This window comes from Phodopus roborovskii, unplaced genomic scaffold, assembly GCF_943737965.1.
Source record: "Phodopus roborovskii unplaced genomic scaffold, PHOROB, whole genome shotgun sequence".
Lineage (NCBI taxonomy): Eukaryota > Metazoa > Chordata > Mammalia > Rodentia > Cricetidae > Phodopus > Phodopus roborovskii.
The window spans coordinates 24,582,050-24,598,762 of NW_026126434.1; the positions used below are offsets into that span (position 1 = coordinate 24,582,050).

General features: G+C 44.5%; 1 protein-coding gene across 5 annotated transcripts in view; it reads right to left on the reverse strand.

Annotated features, from left to right (window-relative positions):
• Positions 1 to 5,268: 5,268 nt before the first annotated feature.
• The window catches only part of Pknox1 (PBX/knotted 1 homeobox 1), a 40,160-nt gene continuing 28,715 nt past the window's right edge, over positions 5,269 to 16,713 (reverse strand). For all 5 annotated transcript variants that reach the window (XM_051187049.1, XM_051187052.1, XM_051187051.1 and 2 more), the window contains 5 exons: positions 15,063 to 15,160; positions 13,222 to 13,350; positions 11,731 to 11,807; positions 9,634 to 9,806; positions 5,269 to 8,391 (listed from right to left, as the gene is read on the reverse strand). In XM_051187049.1, the coding sequence (XP_051043006.1) occupies positions 8,180 to 8,391; positions 9,634 to 9,806; positions 11,731 to 11,807; positions 13,222 to 13,350; positions 15,063 to 15,160 (689 nt within the window). In that variant the 3' untranslated portion in view covers positions 5,269 to 8,179. The remainder of the gene's footprint in view (positions 8,392 to 9,633; positions 9,807 to 11,730; positions 11,808 to 13,221; positions 13,351 to 15,062; positions 15,161 to 16,713) is intronic.

Genomic DNA, 16,713 nt, shown 5'->3' on the forward strand with positions numbered 1-16,713 from the left:
TCTGTATAATTCTGAAGAAATAATACTGGGAAATTTTATATTACCCAGACTGACATAGGATTCTCAGTCAACAAAGACAGCCTTTTACACAGCTAACTTTAGACTTCACAGCAGATTCGAAGCAGGCTGGTTGTCCTGGGAGACAATACACAAGGTCATTTTCCCACGTGGCATTTTACCGATTCAAGGCAGTAACTTCAGTCTGCATTTAATCCCTACCAATCAAGATCCAGCTAATTGTTATTAAGTCTTGAATTCTAATGTCATTTTTCTGTCTGGGAACCCTCACCAACTCAGAGCTACATACATGGGCCAATGTGACATTGCTAGCCTAAGAGAAACTACATGACTTATGTGTTACGAGAATGGGTCAGGCGAGCCCTAAAGACGTAATGTATAATTGTGCAGAGTTTTGGTTAAAAGGAAGAGCAGAAGCAGCAGAGAGCAGTGGGGGAGTAAGGAGCAAAGGATAAGGATGTAGAGCTAATTAGGAAGTTGTGTACAGGAGAAAATTTTAAGAAGCAATAATAAAGTTACCTTCAGAGCAAGTAAGCCTGTTTTTCTCCTAAAGGCCTAAAATGATAAGAATTTTTTTTCCTGACATCTGGAGGCATCATCATCCCTGACTTCAAGCTCTATTATAGAGCTGTAGTAATGAAAGCAGCTTGGTACTGGCATTAAAACAGACAGGTAGGGGCTGGAGAGATGGCTCAGAGGTTAAGAGCACTGGTTGTTCTTCCAGAGGTCCTGAGTTCAATTCCCAGCAACCACGTGGTGACTAACCATCCATAATGAGATCTGGTGCCCCCTTCTGGCCTGCAGGGATACATGCAGACAGAACACTGTACACATAATACATAAATAAATCTTTAAAAAAAAAAAAAAGACAGGTGGGCTGCTGATAATAACCTACACACTATGAACTCCTAATTTTTGACAAAGAAACTAAAAATACAAAAAGAAAACATCTTCAACAAATGGTACTGGTAAAACTGGATATTGACATGTAGAAGAATGCAAAATAGATCCATATCTTTCACCAGGCAAAAAACCCAAGTCCAAATGGATCAAAGACCTCAACATAAATCCATCCACACTGAACCTCATAGATGAGAAAGTGGGAGGTAGCCTTGAACACATTGGCACAGATCGCTTCCTAAATAGAACAAACACCAATAGCACATATACAGAGAAGCAATAAATGTGACCTCCTGAAACCAAGAAGCTTCTGTAAAGCAAAGAAAACAGTCAACAAGACAAAATGGCTGCCTACAGAATGGGAAAAGATCTTCACCAACCCCACATCTGACAGAGGGCTGATCTCCAAAATATACAAAGAACTCAAGAAACTATAGACATCAAGCTACCAAATAATCTAAATGAAAAATGGGATATAGATCTAAACAGAACTAGCAACAAAGAAATCTCAAATGGTCAAAAGACAGGGAAATGCAAATCAAAACAACTCTGAGATAATCATCTTACACCAATCAAAAACACTAATGACAGCTTATGCTGGAGAGGATGTGGAGTAAGGGAAACATTCCTCCACTTCTGGCAGGAGTGCAAACTTGTACAGCTGCTATGGAAATCAGTATGATGATTTTTCAGAAAATTAGGAATCAATCTACCTCAAGACCATGCAATTATCACTGCTGGGCATATACCCAAAGGAGGCATTCCATACCTCTCATACCAGGAGGACTTTTGCTCAACTATATTCATAGTAACATTATAGCTAGAACTTGAAACCTAGATGGCCCTCAACCAAAAAAATAAATAAAATGTGATACATTTACTCAATGGAGTACTACTCAGCAATAAGAAACAATGACATCTTTAAATTTGCAGGCAAATGGACGGGACTAGGAAAAAAAATTCCTGAGTGAGGTAACACAGACCCAGAAAGACAAATATAGTATGTACTGACACATAAGTGAATACCAGACATAAAGCAAAGTATTAACCAGCCTACAATCCACAACCCCAGAGAACCTTAAGTTCCTCTTCCAGAAACAGATGGAAGTAGATGGAGCAATCTACAATTAATCATTGGGCAGAGCTCCTGGAATACAATCGGAGTGAGGGAGAAACAATAATATGAAAAAAGGAGTCAAGACCATGATAGGAAAACCCACAGAATCAGCTGGCCTGAGCTAGTGAGAGATCCCAGACTCCACACTGGCAACTGGGGAACCAACTTAGGACTGAACTAGGCCCCTGAATATAGGTGACAATGGTGTGACTTGGGCAATATATGAGATCACTGGCAGTGGACCAAGATCTAACCCTAATACATAAACTGACTTTGTGGAGCCCATCCTCTATGAAGGGATACCTGGCTCAGCCTAGACAAGGTTGCAGAGTGGGATGGGGGTTGGTCCTGCCTCAATGAGGTACAGACTTAGGTACAATGATGGGACAGCCTTAGTAGACTTCCTAGGGGAGGCCTTACCCTCTCTGAGGAGCAGATGAGAGGTGGAGTGGGAGGGAGATGGGGAGGGAAGAAGGTGAGGAGGGTGGTGGAACTGGGATTGGGGTGTCATAAATAAACAACCATTTTTTCCCCTAAACCTCTGCTACTCTGAGGCTTTCTTTTTATTACCCTGGAGCAGATCTGGGAACTGGCCTTCTACAGTCTGAACCCGTTTCAAATATATATAAACACTTTTTAAAGTACCCTGGCTGGGTGATGTCTCAGCAAGTGAAGGTGCTTGCTTCTAAGCCTGATGAACTGAGTTCCATTCCTGAAACTCAAACGGCAGAACTGACTTGCAAAAGAATTTTCCTCTGACTGCCACAGGAAGGGTGGAAGACAAAAGTCCATCATCAGAGAAGGAACAGTGCTGGGGTTGAGAGATGGTAGTGGGTGAGTGCATCGGCATGTGACAGATGGAGTGTGGAAGGGCAAACTGGAAAACAGGTATATGGCTATGAAGAAGAGGGCAGGCACAGACACCAAGCCCACAGTGACAAGGCCAGTTGGACATTCCAAGAGTGCATCATAGAAGCAGAACACTAGCCACCACCAACGTGGGAGTCAGCTACTGTACATAACCAGCCCTGCAGGAACAGGGGTGCATGCAGGCTTCACACAAGTCTCAGATGTGTGTGACTGGGTCTAATGGCTTAAGGGGACCTCACTGAGCAGCTGCATTTCCCGTGTCCCCATTCCAGTCCTGCCAAAGGCAAGGAAGAAAACTAAAAGCCCTCACTGCCAGTAAAGCTGTCTCTTATAGGGACTGGAGATACAGCTCAGCAGCAGAACACTGGCTGCTCTTCATTCAGGACCATTGCCAGCAGCTATATGGTGGCACACAGCCATCTGTAACACTAGTTCCAGGGGATTTGAGGCTCTCTTCTGGCCTCCATGGACATCAGGCCATACATGCAGGCAAAACACCCATACACAAAAATAATTTAAAACTGTCCAAGTATGAAGGGATGAAAGGATTCTCAATTTGTAATAACACCATTGCTGTTTTTACATTTCCAAGTCTTGGGTTCAAACAACAGGACACAGAATGGCATCACTGGCTTAGGTAATGACTCTAAATGATGCTTACCTATGAAGTACCTACCAGATGATCCCTTGAGCTCAGGCCATGATGACCTTCCAGAACATTGAAGGCTGGACAGGAAGAGACTGGGAGGGAAGAATACAAGAGGGCTCTTAGCACAACTGACTCTATGATGGAATTATCATTTAGGCCATGAAACTTGGCATATAGCAGCACTCCCTGCCAAAACAAAAAGCAAAGACCTAATCCATCCAAGTCCATGGTTCTGAGAAATTCTATAAATGTATTAACCTTGCTTTTTGGCTTCTATAGTCCCACTTCTGGCCAACTGCCCTTGCTAACTAAAGTATGTCAGTCCAGAATACAATTTCTGTGTTTAAAAGCTCACCCTGAGACAGTCTCGGTGTTACAATGGGATGCCAAGCACCCAGTGTAGTCCACCAGGCCAGCTAATAGACTTTCTGTTGGCGAAGCCCATGTCTAAGCAGTCTTCTGTGGTGACGTCCCACGAGAGGGTCCTCTGCAGAGGAAAACAGACTGTTGGCCTAGGGAGGTCTTCTCAGGCATTCATATTCAAGAGGCCATGGCTGTGGAGGTCTTTAGGTTTGTCTCTGTTTGGAGATAGACTGTCACCCAGGCTGTCTTTGGACTTGCAATCCTCTTGCCTCAGCATCCTAAATACTGGGATTATCAGCACAAGCCACCATACTTGGCAAAACTTAGGTCTGAAAAATGGAAGGTTCATAGGATCCAGTAAAGGTTGAAGAGCTAATTGGACAAGGACAAAAAAACTGCGTCCTCTTTGAGTCCATAGAAAGTCTTGTGAGCTAAACATTGTATAAATCAACAAAATGCAAAATCCCTAAGCTTTTAACCCAAATATACTCCCTATGTGCAGTTATTTTGCAAGGCCACTGTTCATCTGCTCGTCTCTGTCTAAATAGGTATGTTGAAACTTGTTAGCCACAAACATCATTGTAGAGCTTGATGAACCAAGCCAAATTCTCCCTTCTCAACAATGAAGTCCCTTTGAGAGCCTGGCATTGGTGGCCTGAGGTCATCTGTCCACGTTGAACATAACAGTTCAACAATGACACACTTACCTTCTGAAAGTCAGTCAAATACTTCCCAAGATAATGGCCACCCAGAGTCCAAATTTTAGATGTTATTTTTGTCTTTTTAGACAAAGTTATCTCAGACCTTCAATGCCCCTCAATTGGAGCTTGGACTTCTGATTTTCTGACCTTCTACTCTCAGTTGCCAGGATTAGGAGGGTTTCCCTCGATGCCACATTTATGGGATTCTGGGCTCTACTCCCAGCCATTAGACACACTTCTAAAGAAAAAAACCTCTTGGTTCACTGTTCCAAGCACAAGCTGTGTACCTACAACACCTAGACAATTTCCTGGGCACCTTGGATGTGCCCAGGATCTGCCTCCATAGGGGTTTTACAGTGTGGACCAGCAAATGTCACTGCAACCATGAATCATTCTTTTGTTATTATGCCAAAGTAATTCAATTTATGAAAACTTACAATGAAAAGCACTCTGCAATTTCATTTTTTTTTCCTGAAAAATGACTAACTGAAGCCCAGACAGACCACTGAAGGTATGAAATGAAGCTAAACAGTTGATGAAGTGTCAACTTGTCCCTAGGAACTCTGATGTCACTGCAAGATATGTGACAATCTGAGAGTCTCAGTGTGAAAAAGCAGCTTGGTGGAACAAGCTTTACAGAATCAATCATCCACAAGGCATGTTTTTGTTTTTAATTTTTTTCTTTGATAAATCATTGCTTCACAAAAATCCTTTTAAAGACAACAATCCGAGAAAACATATTGTTACAGTATTCACATTTTAAAGATTGTCAGTTTCAAAGACCGAACTTAACTGAAAAAGGCAGACTGCTGAGTTCTGTCACTACCTGTGGGTGAAGCCTTCAGGATGGGCATTCCCTGCATGCTAGCGTGTGGGAGCTATGCAGAGAGGAACATGTCTCCAATAGCCCACACAGGTGCACCGGCCACTCAGCAGGCTACACAGTGACCCATCAGCCCTAGCCAGAAGGGTCACAGTGCATATTGCATATACACTTCTATTTGACAATCTGGACTCAAAAAGGAGAAAACTGAGCCCACCAGATGGGTGGTCAGCCAGTCTAGATTTCTGCTAGGCAGCCAAACAGCAGGAATGACACAGGTTGACTGTAGGTCTCAGAACACATTCAAAAGGCTCCAATGTTAGGAAGGACTTTAACAGGAATGAAAGCTGGAATCTGACCATTTCAACAAAGCTCAAAGGAGATGGACTTCCAGATTTTCTCCACAGGAAAGGAGAGCAGGAGTTTTGTTTGGGTTTTTGAGATAGGGTTTCACTATGCACCAGAGACCGATCTCAACCTCGCAGCAATCCTCCTGCTTCAGCCTCCTAAGTGCTTATATTCCAGGCACATGCCAAAATGCCCAGTAAGCAAGTATCTTGAAGGTGCAACTGATAAGACAACAAATATGCTGGGCAGTAATTCTATGAACCAGAATGGCTTGCTCATGGGAGTTACTTAAAAGCATTTCAGTGTGCATGGGAGGTGGACGGAAACTCAGGCTATGACCCTCAGCCAGCTCTCTTACCATCTTTATTCAGACAGGGCCAGGTTATATAGCCCAGGCTTGCCTCCTGTCTCAAGTTCCTGAGTATTAAGGTTACAGGAGTGTGCCACTATGCCCAGGTTCTCTTGTGATCTTCATGCTATCCCTCTGAATTTAACAGGTGAGAGTTCAGGGTTAGGAAAGCTAATTTCCACTAGTAAGGGCATGCTGCATCCCAGCTAGTGCCGCCACCAGCTGGCACATGAGCAAGACAGCAGGGACTATGCTTCCTTTGGGGAGAGTGGCAGACCTCTGCAGGAGCTCACAGGGGTGATGCATTTCTGCTTGAAACCCAATATAGCCATTCTTTTGTATACCTGACTTAAACCATTCAAACAATATATGTAAATAAGTAATGGAAAGACTGCTTAAAGTATCTTGTTGTTTTGTTTTTTGTAGTGCAAGGCTCCTTAAATGTTTTGAAAGGAAACCCCATTCCTCTTGTTGACTACTTGATTGTCCAGATATACTCCATGACTAAATGGAATCAAAACATGGAATGGGGGGTGGGAGGCAGTGAACCATTCCAGAAAAAAAAAAAATGTCAATTAGCTAAAGATGTCCCTCTAGGGTAATCTTGGTCCATAACCAATCACTACCCTTGGGCCCCAAGGCTTGGCATCCTTGACAACCACACAGCTGCCTTCATCAGCAGGGGGCTTGGATACCATCTGTGATATCATAGCTATTCCAAACGAAGCAGGGAACCTGTTTTCAGAGAAAAAGCCTCCCAAGTAAACCAAAAGCAAACCTTAAACCTCAGCCTACAGTCTGCTCTGCCTTGACACCAGGAAATGCAGTCCCCAAACTGTCCTAAATCGTGAGTGGTAACTGGAAGGGGGGGATCCTGAAAATGGAAGCAGCAACACGCAACAAGAGTGTGTGACAGCGAGAGAGCCACATACACCTGTGAGCCAACAGTATGTCAACTGAAACAATACCCCCAGGGTTCTAACTTCCACATTTGCCCATAATGTAAGACAGTTTGGGTGTTTGAATTTACCCCAGCTCTGAGCCAGTGGGGTAGAGCACATTTTATATTAGTTTACAATAAACGTTCTATGTATAACATGTTTTAACTAAAAAAAAATCTAAAATTACCACCCAGTTAACATGGCCAGGCAGCCATGTAACTGCAGTCAGGTTTGAATTAGGCTGGACTAGGCATGGCAGAGAGCTATGACACATTAAGGGCACTGCATGGTGGCAGCCCTCACCATACACCCTACTGAGTACACTCCGTAAGATGCCTAGAGCAAGTGTAAAATGCAATCTGAGTATCACATCTGAACACAAAACTGGACATATCAAAAGTTCACTTGACGGTTGTTTCCTTTTTAGCAGTTATGGTGAGCCTCCTCCCCGCAGGGGAGCAGGAGACCACACATGTGTGGGCTGCCTTTCAGAACATTCCAAATGGAAAGACAAGCATGTGCTGTTCCTTCTCTAGAAATTTATCCTTAATATAGTCATAATCCAATTAATAACCGATTTATAAAAATAGCTTTTTATCCAATAATCCCAGCAGGGTAAAAATAGGAGTTTCTTTTTCTATATAGCAAATGAAGCAGGCAATGCTGCCCAAAGAGAACTCAAGTGTGCTGTGGGCACTCACAGCCCACCAGGGCCAGCGTCCTCTTGCCCTGCAGCCCAAGTGCAGACCACCTTTCAGACCTATGGGACACAAGCAGCAGCCCCAGACTTGCTGTGACCCACAGAACTCACTGCAACTGCATAATTGTTTAGAAGATGGCAGCACTGCTCCTTAATCTTGTCAGGGACTCAAAGGGCAGGAGCCACTCATCACGTTTCTAGCATTAAAAACCCACACTCGCACATCTGAAGGAAGTTGCTGCACCAGCGAAGACATCTTGAAGCTTGCTGTGAAATACAAAAGTGCACTCTTCTATATCTACATATAAAACATATTACAAAGAAAACTGTGTAAAATGTTTGCTGTGCAAACAATAGAGTCAGGTACTCCAGCTCTACGCTGGCCCTGTTGGCACCGGTCCTACTGCAGGGAGTCGCTATTCTCCAGCACCAGCCCGCTGATGTGTGTCGGCGCCAGTGAGCCGCCATCATCTTCTGTGCTGTCCACCGACTCATCTTCACTCTGCCCTGCCATCATGACCTGCTGTACAGCCAAGGTGGCCCCATCTGACGACAGGGACTGGAGGCTGTCCACGTTCATGTTTACAGGTGTGGTGATGGTCACAACGGCACCTGAAGCAGAGGATGACAGTGTCACTGTCTTCACTAGTACTCAGAAAAAAGCACTCTATGTACAGAAATGTACTATCTGCTTGTTCAGTCTACACTGAAGACATCTGTGTGTGTCAGTCACTGTGCTGAAGGGGAGTACAAAATACACTACTTCTTGGAAGTATGTGACATCTAAGATAAACTCATAGTGCACAGAATCACACTATGCAAAGGAGGGCAGTGATGTGGCAAAAAGAATAACAAATAACTCAGCATGAAATGGATGGGAAAGAAGAATGTTAGTGCCCATGACACTTACTTGTAGGTCGTTTTGTTCTCCATTTACCTTTTCTTAGAGCACACTTGTTATTCACTGTTTTGTATTTAGTTTTATATCAAGCCTAAATCTTTTCTTTATAGACTAAAAGGGGAATTGTAGTGGGATATTCACTTTGTCTCCTTCTGTGGCACTGACCACGCCCACTGGGGGTGGAGCAAGGGGCGGAAGTGACCTGTGGAAGGAGGTCTGAGGAGGAGCCTGAACGCTCTTTTGTGGGCAGGACAGGGAGAGGAGAGAACCCCGTGGAACTTGCTGGTGTTCACCTGTCTAGGTTGTTAGTTATTTCTCCCTGAGTAAACATCTATTCGGCCTATTTGTTTATCCTGATCTTTATTAAACCGCAATACTTACTGACTTCTGACACGGGTAACTGAAGCCTTGAAAAGAGGCAGGGGCTGGGTCGGGATGTGGCTCAGTGGTACAGTAGCATACAAAACAACCCAGACTTTGAGAAGCTCATGCACACAGAGTTGCTGATGACACATGTGAGAATGGTGGCTTGTGACAGGGACAAAAAAAAAAAAAAAAAAAAAAAAAAAAGGTCACAAGCAAGAGACAGGCACATGTGCCACAGAAAGAGGCCAGGTGGTGTGAGCATGATCAACTCCGCTGTCTGCTAAAGTAAAGCTGGAAGTAAAGGGCACCGAGACAGGTGACCCTTCTCACGGCAGCATGCACACCTTCACTGCCCATCACTGTGAGCCTAAACAGCCATCCATGGGAGCCTCCTCCTGTTTTATTTATTTTGAAACACTTATTTATTTGTTTATGTGTGGGAGTGTAATGTAATGTCGGAGGACAACTTGCAGGGATTGGTTCAGTCTTGGGGGAAAACTTAAGTCATTAGGCTTGGTAGCAAGTGCCTTTACCCAATGAGCCGTCTGGCCCACTGTTCCCACCTTTGCCCATCAGAAGGAACGCACCTTCTGACATGGCGAGCTCACTGGATGTTGCTTGTGTCACTCCTGATGCAAGAGAATCCGGCCAAAACCTCTGAACTGGCCTGTTCTGAGCAGGCTTTTTCTTTGTTTTTGGAGTCTCTGAACAGCTGGAATCCAACATTGGCTGCAGAATTCGTCTTCGGGCATTGATGAACCTGTGTGGACAAAGGGATACTCAGGCCAAAGAACTCGTATTTGGCTCAGGGTACCACCCCTTAGGAACCATGCTGACAAGAGGAACACAAGTGGCATGCTCCTGAACTATCTAGATAGCCGAAGGAACAGGCCCAGCTCATTTTAAAAATGAGTTTAGGACCAGGTGGTGGTGGCACATGCTTTTAATCCCAGTACTCCAGAGGCAGAGGCAGAGGCAGAGGCAGAGGCAGGTGGGTCTCTGTGAGTTCAAGGCCAGCCTGGTCTACAGAACAGGTTCCGGGACAGCTAGAGCTATTACATAGAGAAATCCTGTCACCAAAAAAAAAAAATAGAGAGAAATGTCTTTTCAGAAGATGACTTGGGTTCTCATTGGGTACATGCTAAGAGGACAATGCCTCAACCTCTGGACTCCAGGACACCAAAGCAGTTGTCTTTGTTTATTTTTTTGTTTTGTTTTTTATTGGTTGTTTTTCGAGACAGGGTCTCTCTGTGTAGCTTTGGAGACTGTTCCAAAGCTTACTCTATAGACCAGGCTGGCCTGGAACTCACAAAGATCCACCTGCCTCTGCCTCCTGAGTGCTGGGATTAAAAAAAGCATGCACCACCACTGTCCAGCTAAAATAAATATTTTTTTTTACAAATTTAAAAGTTAGTTATAGATTAGACATTTCTGGGAGCTGAGTACAGCAGCAAAGTGGGGTACACAAGATTTGAATGGAGAGAACAGGAGTCCAATGGTGACAGAGGGCCCACAGCAGACACCAGGTACCTCTCAGAGTATCTGTCAATTGATACATCAATTAAATGTGATAACTGTGTCATGGCCAGGTGAAAATAACCATGGAGGCACTCAGGAGACTGTCACAGGAGGGGCACCAGTCTGGGCTACATAGCACGAAACTCTCACCAACAACCATGAGAGAGGGGGGAGGAGAGGGAGAGAGGGAGAGAGGGAGAGAGGGAGAGAGGGAGAGAGGGAGAGAGGGGAGGGAGAGAGGACATGCTTGAACCTTTTATGTTTTGCCAACACTATTATCTGAAGGATTTAACAGGAAATAACTCAAGCAGTAAGGCCTACTATTTCTACTTAAATAATAAATACTATCCCAAATGCAAGAAAGTAGGCATGTCTAATGCAGCCCTGAAGGATACCATATCTTGCATCTCTGGTAGAATAAGCAGGCCAACTACATGGCTTACTCTGGAACTGCCACAGGCATGTATGGTAGTGATAGCACAGCTGCAATATGAAGCTAGTATTGCTTCTGGGTGGAAGTGTGTGCTTCTTTTTTGCATGCTGATTCTGTGAAGCTGACAGTTTTCCATCTGAACACAGTGAAATGGACAATGACTGACCACTGGCCAACAGTAGCACCCCTACATGTATGTGCACCATGTTGATTGATGAATGCCAGTTCTCACAAGAGGAACATATGCCCAGGGCTCAACTATCTCCAAGAGTGTGACCCAAGCCTAGCACAGCATGGTGGTCTTCTCTGAGCAGATCTTTCTGGAACATCTCTAAGACCCACCATGCAACAGAATGACTGACTACAGGGACACATGCAACACTGTGTTCCCAAGCTGCAGGCCTAAAGTGGTGGCATGGGTTAGTTTTTTTATTTTCTGAGATGGGGGTCTCTCAACAGTCCTGGCTGTCTTGGTACTTGTTATGTAGACCAGGGTGCCCTCAAAACACCAGCCTCTATCTCCTGAATGCCAAGTTCAAGGCATGCGCTATCACACCTGGCCATGGCATATTTCTAAAGGAGAGAAGAGGGCCCGCTGGGTCAGCATACCCACCAGGCAGAAACCCTGACACATGCTGCCTCAGGCTGCAGCACTCTGATGGCAGTACAGAGCTTATGGGGAGGCCAGGCTCTGCCACCATACAGGTTTGGTGTCAGCACTAGGTCATCTTACCAGTTGTTGACTTGAAGCAGTGTCAAATTTGTCTGAGCAGCAATCTGCTTTTTCTCATCCTCTGTTGGGTAGGGATGCTAAAAATAAAGAGGTTTGCTGTCATAGTGGGAATTGAATTTTAAAAGGGAAACCCAAGATTATTCAGGCAAATTAGATGCGTACAAATAAGCAAGAGAAAAAAGCTGATAACAGTATAGAGTTTTTTCAGCATAACCAGACATTAGTTTCATATATTATTATTTTAGAAATGTTCAGATAAGAATGAAGAGGGCTGGCTGGGTCGTGGTGGTGCACACCTTTAGTGTGCAGAGGCAGAGGCAGGCGGATCTCTGTGAGTTTGAGGTCAGCCTTGTCTACAGAGGGAATTCCGGGACAGCCAACACTGCTACACAGAGAAATCCTGTCTTAGAAAGAAAGAAAGAAAGAAAGAAAGAAAGAAAGAAAGAAAGAAGGAAGGAAGGAAGGAAGGAAGGAAGGAAGGAAGGAAGGAAGGAAGGAGCGGGCTGGAGAGATGGCTCAGTGGTTAAGAGCACTGGCTGTTCTTCCACAGGACTTGGGGTTTAATTCCCAGAACCCACAAGACAGCTCACAACTGTCTGTAACTCTAGTTCCAGGGGATCTGACACCCTCACACAGATATACATGCAGACAAAACATAGCATGTAAGATAAGAATAAATAAATCATCTAAAAAAAAAAAAAAGTAAGAATGTTTCTTTGACCAAAAATGTCCAACAGTACAGCAGCTGTCAGTGTGCAGTGAGAATGTGGTCAGCCACTAAACAATAAAGAGAAAGTGAGGTCAGAAAGCACAGAGCCAGAACATCAGCCAGCAGTACTGCTACCCCATTGCTTGGAAAACTAGGTGCTGCAAAGAAATGAGAGCAAGAAGGAACAGGAAAACAAGGACATGTGTCCTCTCTGGCCCTCATAACCAGGGTTTATGCTTGAGAAATACTTACACATTAAAGGGAAGTGTGATAAGACACTGACACCCAGAAAGGAAAAGAGGCACACCCAATGCAGCACTTCTGTGGGAAACTGTGACCACTGCATCACAGCCACTGCACTGGCCATTGCTTCCTGTCCCTTACTTGACACCACCTATGCTGGCAGCTCTCACCATCATGAACACTTATGTGCCTCACTCTGCCTGGACCACTCATTTTCAACTAAACAAGCCACGTGTTGGCTGTCCTCATTGTGCCCAACTTCATGATATGCCTTTGACTCCCTCTTCCATACACTGCCCCATCACATAGTAGGGGCTTTCTGACCCAAAGGAGCACAATTGGTAGTAGCTTAGTTGCCTCCCCCTTTCCACCCATCGGGGGACCCCTGCTGCATTTGAAGTTTCTTGAAATCATCATTAGGGACCTGTGCTCAAGCCCCACTATGGACACAGTATAATACCAAACTTAGACCTGGGCCAAATGAACACAAGCCAAGAGGGGGTCTGGGGTCACTCATGGTGTATCCCATGCACTCTTACCCCTATGTGCTGAAAGAGCCAGGACCGCATCACATTGGTGGCATGCTTTGGCAGGACACCCCTCTTGTTCTTGGAGGAGCCATCCTCTTGATGCAAGATGCTGAGATCTTGATTCAACTGCAACTGAAGCTTTCATACAATTGACAAATAATATCATAATGTCAGAAAGGCTTTGAAATTACAACATATCAAGCAGCTTACAACTTGAGATGGAGGAGGCACTGAGGCTCTCAGACTTACGGTAAAGAGGCATGTGTGGACACCACGTACAGACTAATCTGAGGCTACTGTAACAAGGTCAACATATTTGGTCTTCATTCACACTTTTTCAGCATGTAAGCCTTACAATTCTTAGACTCTTCAAACTGCTAAGGGATGACTTCCATATGCTGAACTGTGTCAACTGGTGACTACAGCCCCCAGGCAGGCACTGTACACACGTTAGATAGACTATGGCAGAATCACAGACCTTAACCGCTGCAGTGCACCAAGGGACTAAGGTTTAGGGTGATCACTGTGAGTTCCATGACAGCCAGGGTACAAAACCAAACTCTGTCCCAATTCCCCCAAAGCAAAAACAAAACAAAATTAAAAAAAACAAACAAATACAAAAAAACACTTTCTTTTTAAAAAGACAAATGGAGTATCATCTACAATACTAGTAAGTTGACTTAAAATGTCGTCCCCTAAAAAAAAAGCATAATTTGCTGGGCAGTAGTGGTGCACACCTTTAATCCCAGCACTTAGGAGCAGAGGTAGGTGGATCTCTGTGAGTTTGAAGCCAGCCTGATCTACAGTGTGAGTTCCAGGACAGCCAGGTCTGTTACATAGAGAAACTGTCTTGAAGAAAAAAAAAAAAAAAGCATAACTCAATCTTAGAAAACTAGTCAGTAATTGGACACGACTCTATTGCAACAAACATTTAAATGGAAAACCACAAGGGAAGAAAGCTGGTAGGGAGACAAGGGCAGTATAAGTGAGATCTGGCTCTTCCCTACGAGGGCTTGAGCCTGAGTAGTCACACTCTCTCAGTCTCTGAAGCCCCCACCTATGCTAGGGGCATCTGCACCTTTTTCTCTAGTATTGTCACCAAAACTTCATGGCCAAGATGGCAGCCCCAGACTACCCAGACCATCAAGAACTACTGCAGCCCACTTGGATGGCTTTTCCTTTAAGACAACAGCCACACCCCAGGCTAGGTATGAGAGTCCTAGATAAGGACATGGACATAGACCTCACAAAGTGAATCAGCATCCACAAAGTAAAACTTTAAACCTTGTCTTCAGTTATTCGAAGTGAAAAATTCATGTTTCTAGAATGAAGAAGGTTTTCCAGCCCACAAGAGCCAACTTCCCTATTTTACTACAAAGGAACAGGAAGAGTGAAGAATGACCTTGACCACAATATGCCAGAGGTCACCTTTTGTTTGCAGAACCGAACACCTAAAGGTAGGGGCCAAGAATTGCTACTGCAGACACTCAGAGCCTGCCCTCAACAAAGCACCCTAGTCATGCTGGGGATGCAATGCAGAGGCCTGGGGTGATTCTAAAGCCTGGAGTGCAGTTTCAGTCTAGGGGTACAGTCTGGCTGTTCTGCATCTATAGGACTTCGAGGCTTGATGTGCAGACACGGCAGATGGATGCCATGGCCATGGCTGCTTCTGGGGTTGTGAATGACTTCCCTGGTGCCTCAGACTGTTATGAATTTTGTAAATTTCCACAATAAGGGAGAGGAAGTATGAAAAGTGACAACAAAATGTCACAAAGAAGGGCAGCTTGGCCTGCTCCACTGTACCCCAACCTAGGCAGCGCTCATCTCAAGTCCTAGAGTGCATCACACACCTGGGAGTTCTGGATCCTAATTGTCCCAGGAGACAACGCCTGTGTGACCACTTGACCCTGTGGAGTGACGACCGTGACAGGCTGGTACACTGTGCCACCTCAAAAAGGAAAAGAGAATTTAAAGATTAAACCACTTCTTAGTCTTAATGATTTAAAGACTTTCTTCCTGATATGCTATGGAAGAAATGAAAACCCTGTTGAGTGAGCCTTTAACCATTTCAAATGGTTGACAATATTTTGCAAACTATGTGGTCAGGCAAATTACCACACCAATTCTGGCCTGCATGGCACCTGCCCTTGTCACAGGTGACTTGGCAGGCCTCTTTCCTTTTGCTTGTATCTGCTTTCCGTTTCCTATAATTAATACATATCCAACATTTGGCTAGAGAAACTGGATAATGAGCACCATTATCCTAGTGTTCTGCACACTAGTGTTCTGTCTGGCTTTTATTTCTCATTTGTTTGTTTAGAGACAGGGTCTCTCCATGTAGCCCTAGCTGTCCTCAAGCTCACTGAGCTCTGCCTGCCTCTGCCTCTGGGTACATCACCACACTGGGCCTTAGTTATGTTTCTTAGCAACAGTTCTCTTATTCTGGTAAAGTCCCCTTTGCACCGCTCTATGAGGCATGAAGAGTGCATGTCTACCCCTCCCTACATAACTGTTCCATTTTGATATTTCCAATATTCTATACAAAGCAGAAAATGCTTTACCTGCCCCTTTCCTATAATGGTTTTGCTATATAAAAAAAAAAAAATAGTAAGAATAAGGCAGTATTTTTCCATGGTTGCCACTACCAATTTATAATACTAGGTAGTTTCCAGGTCCTGTAAATAACACAATTAAAAACTATGTTATTTGAGAAGTTAGTAAGATGACTCAGCAGGTAAATGTGCTTGCTACCAAGCCTGGATAACCTGAGTTTGATCCCCAGAACACATGTGGTGGGGACAGAACTGACTCCTACAAGTTGTTCTCTGACCACACCCATGCTGTGATGCATAAACATGAATGTGCAAACATGGGTGCACAAGCGTGCACACAGACATATTATTTGAAACCATAATTAATTTTTCCTGTATTTTTTCTTTTCCTTTCTCCCCTTCCTTCCTTCCCTCCTTCCTTCCTTCCTTCCCTTCCTTCCCTCCCTCCCTCCCTCCCTCCCTCCCTCCCTCCCTCCCTTCCTTCCTTCCTTCCTTCCTTCCTTCCTTCGTGGTTTTTCAACACAGGGTTTCTCCGTGTAACAGTCTTGGCTGTAATGGAACTAACTTTGTAGACCAGGCTGTCCTCAAGCTCACAGAGATCCACCTGCCTCTGTCTCCCCAGTGCTGGGATTAAAGCCGTGTGCCACCCATCACCTAACTTCTTTTCTATTTTTACTTTATTATTTTAAATTTGTGTGTGTGCTGGTGGTGGGGATGCCCTGGAGGCGGAGTTATAGACAGTTGTGAGCAGCCTGATGCAGGTGCTGGGAATCAAACTTGGATCTCCTGGAAGAGCAGTAAGTGCTCTTAACAGCTCTGCTACCTCTCCAGTCACTTGCTAAATATAGTCAATTGCTAAATAAAACCTCTCCCTCAAATTGTAGAAAATCAGTACGAAGCAGGTATTTAAACTGCCCTGGACTCTAGCATTATTATATCAGTAACTGAC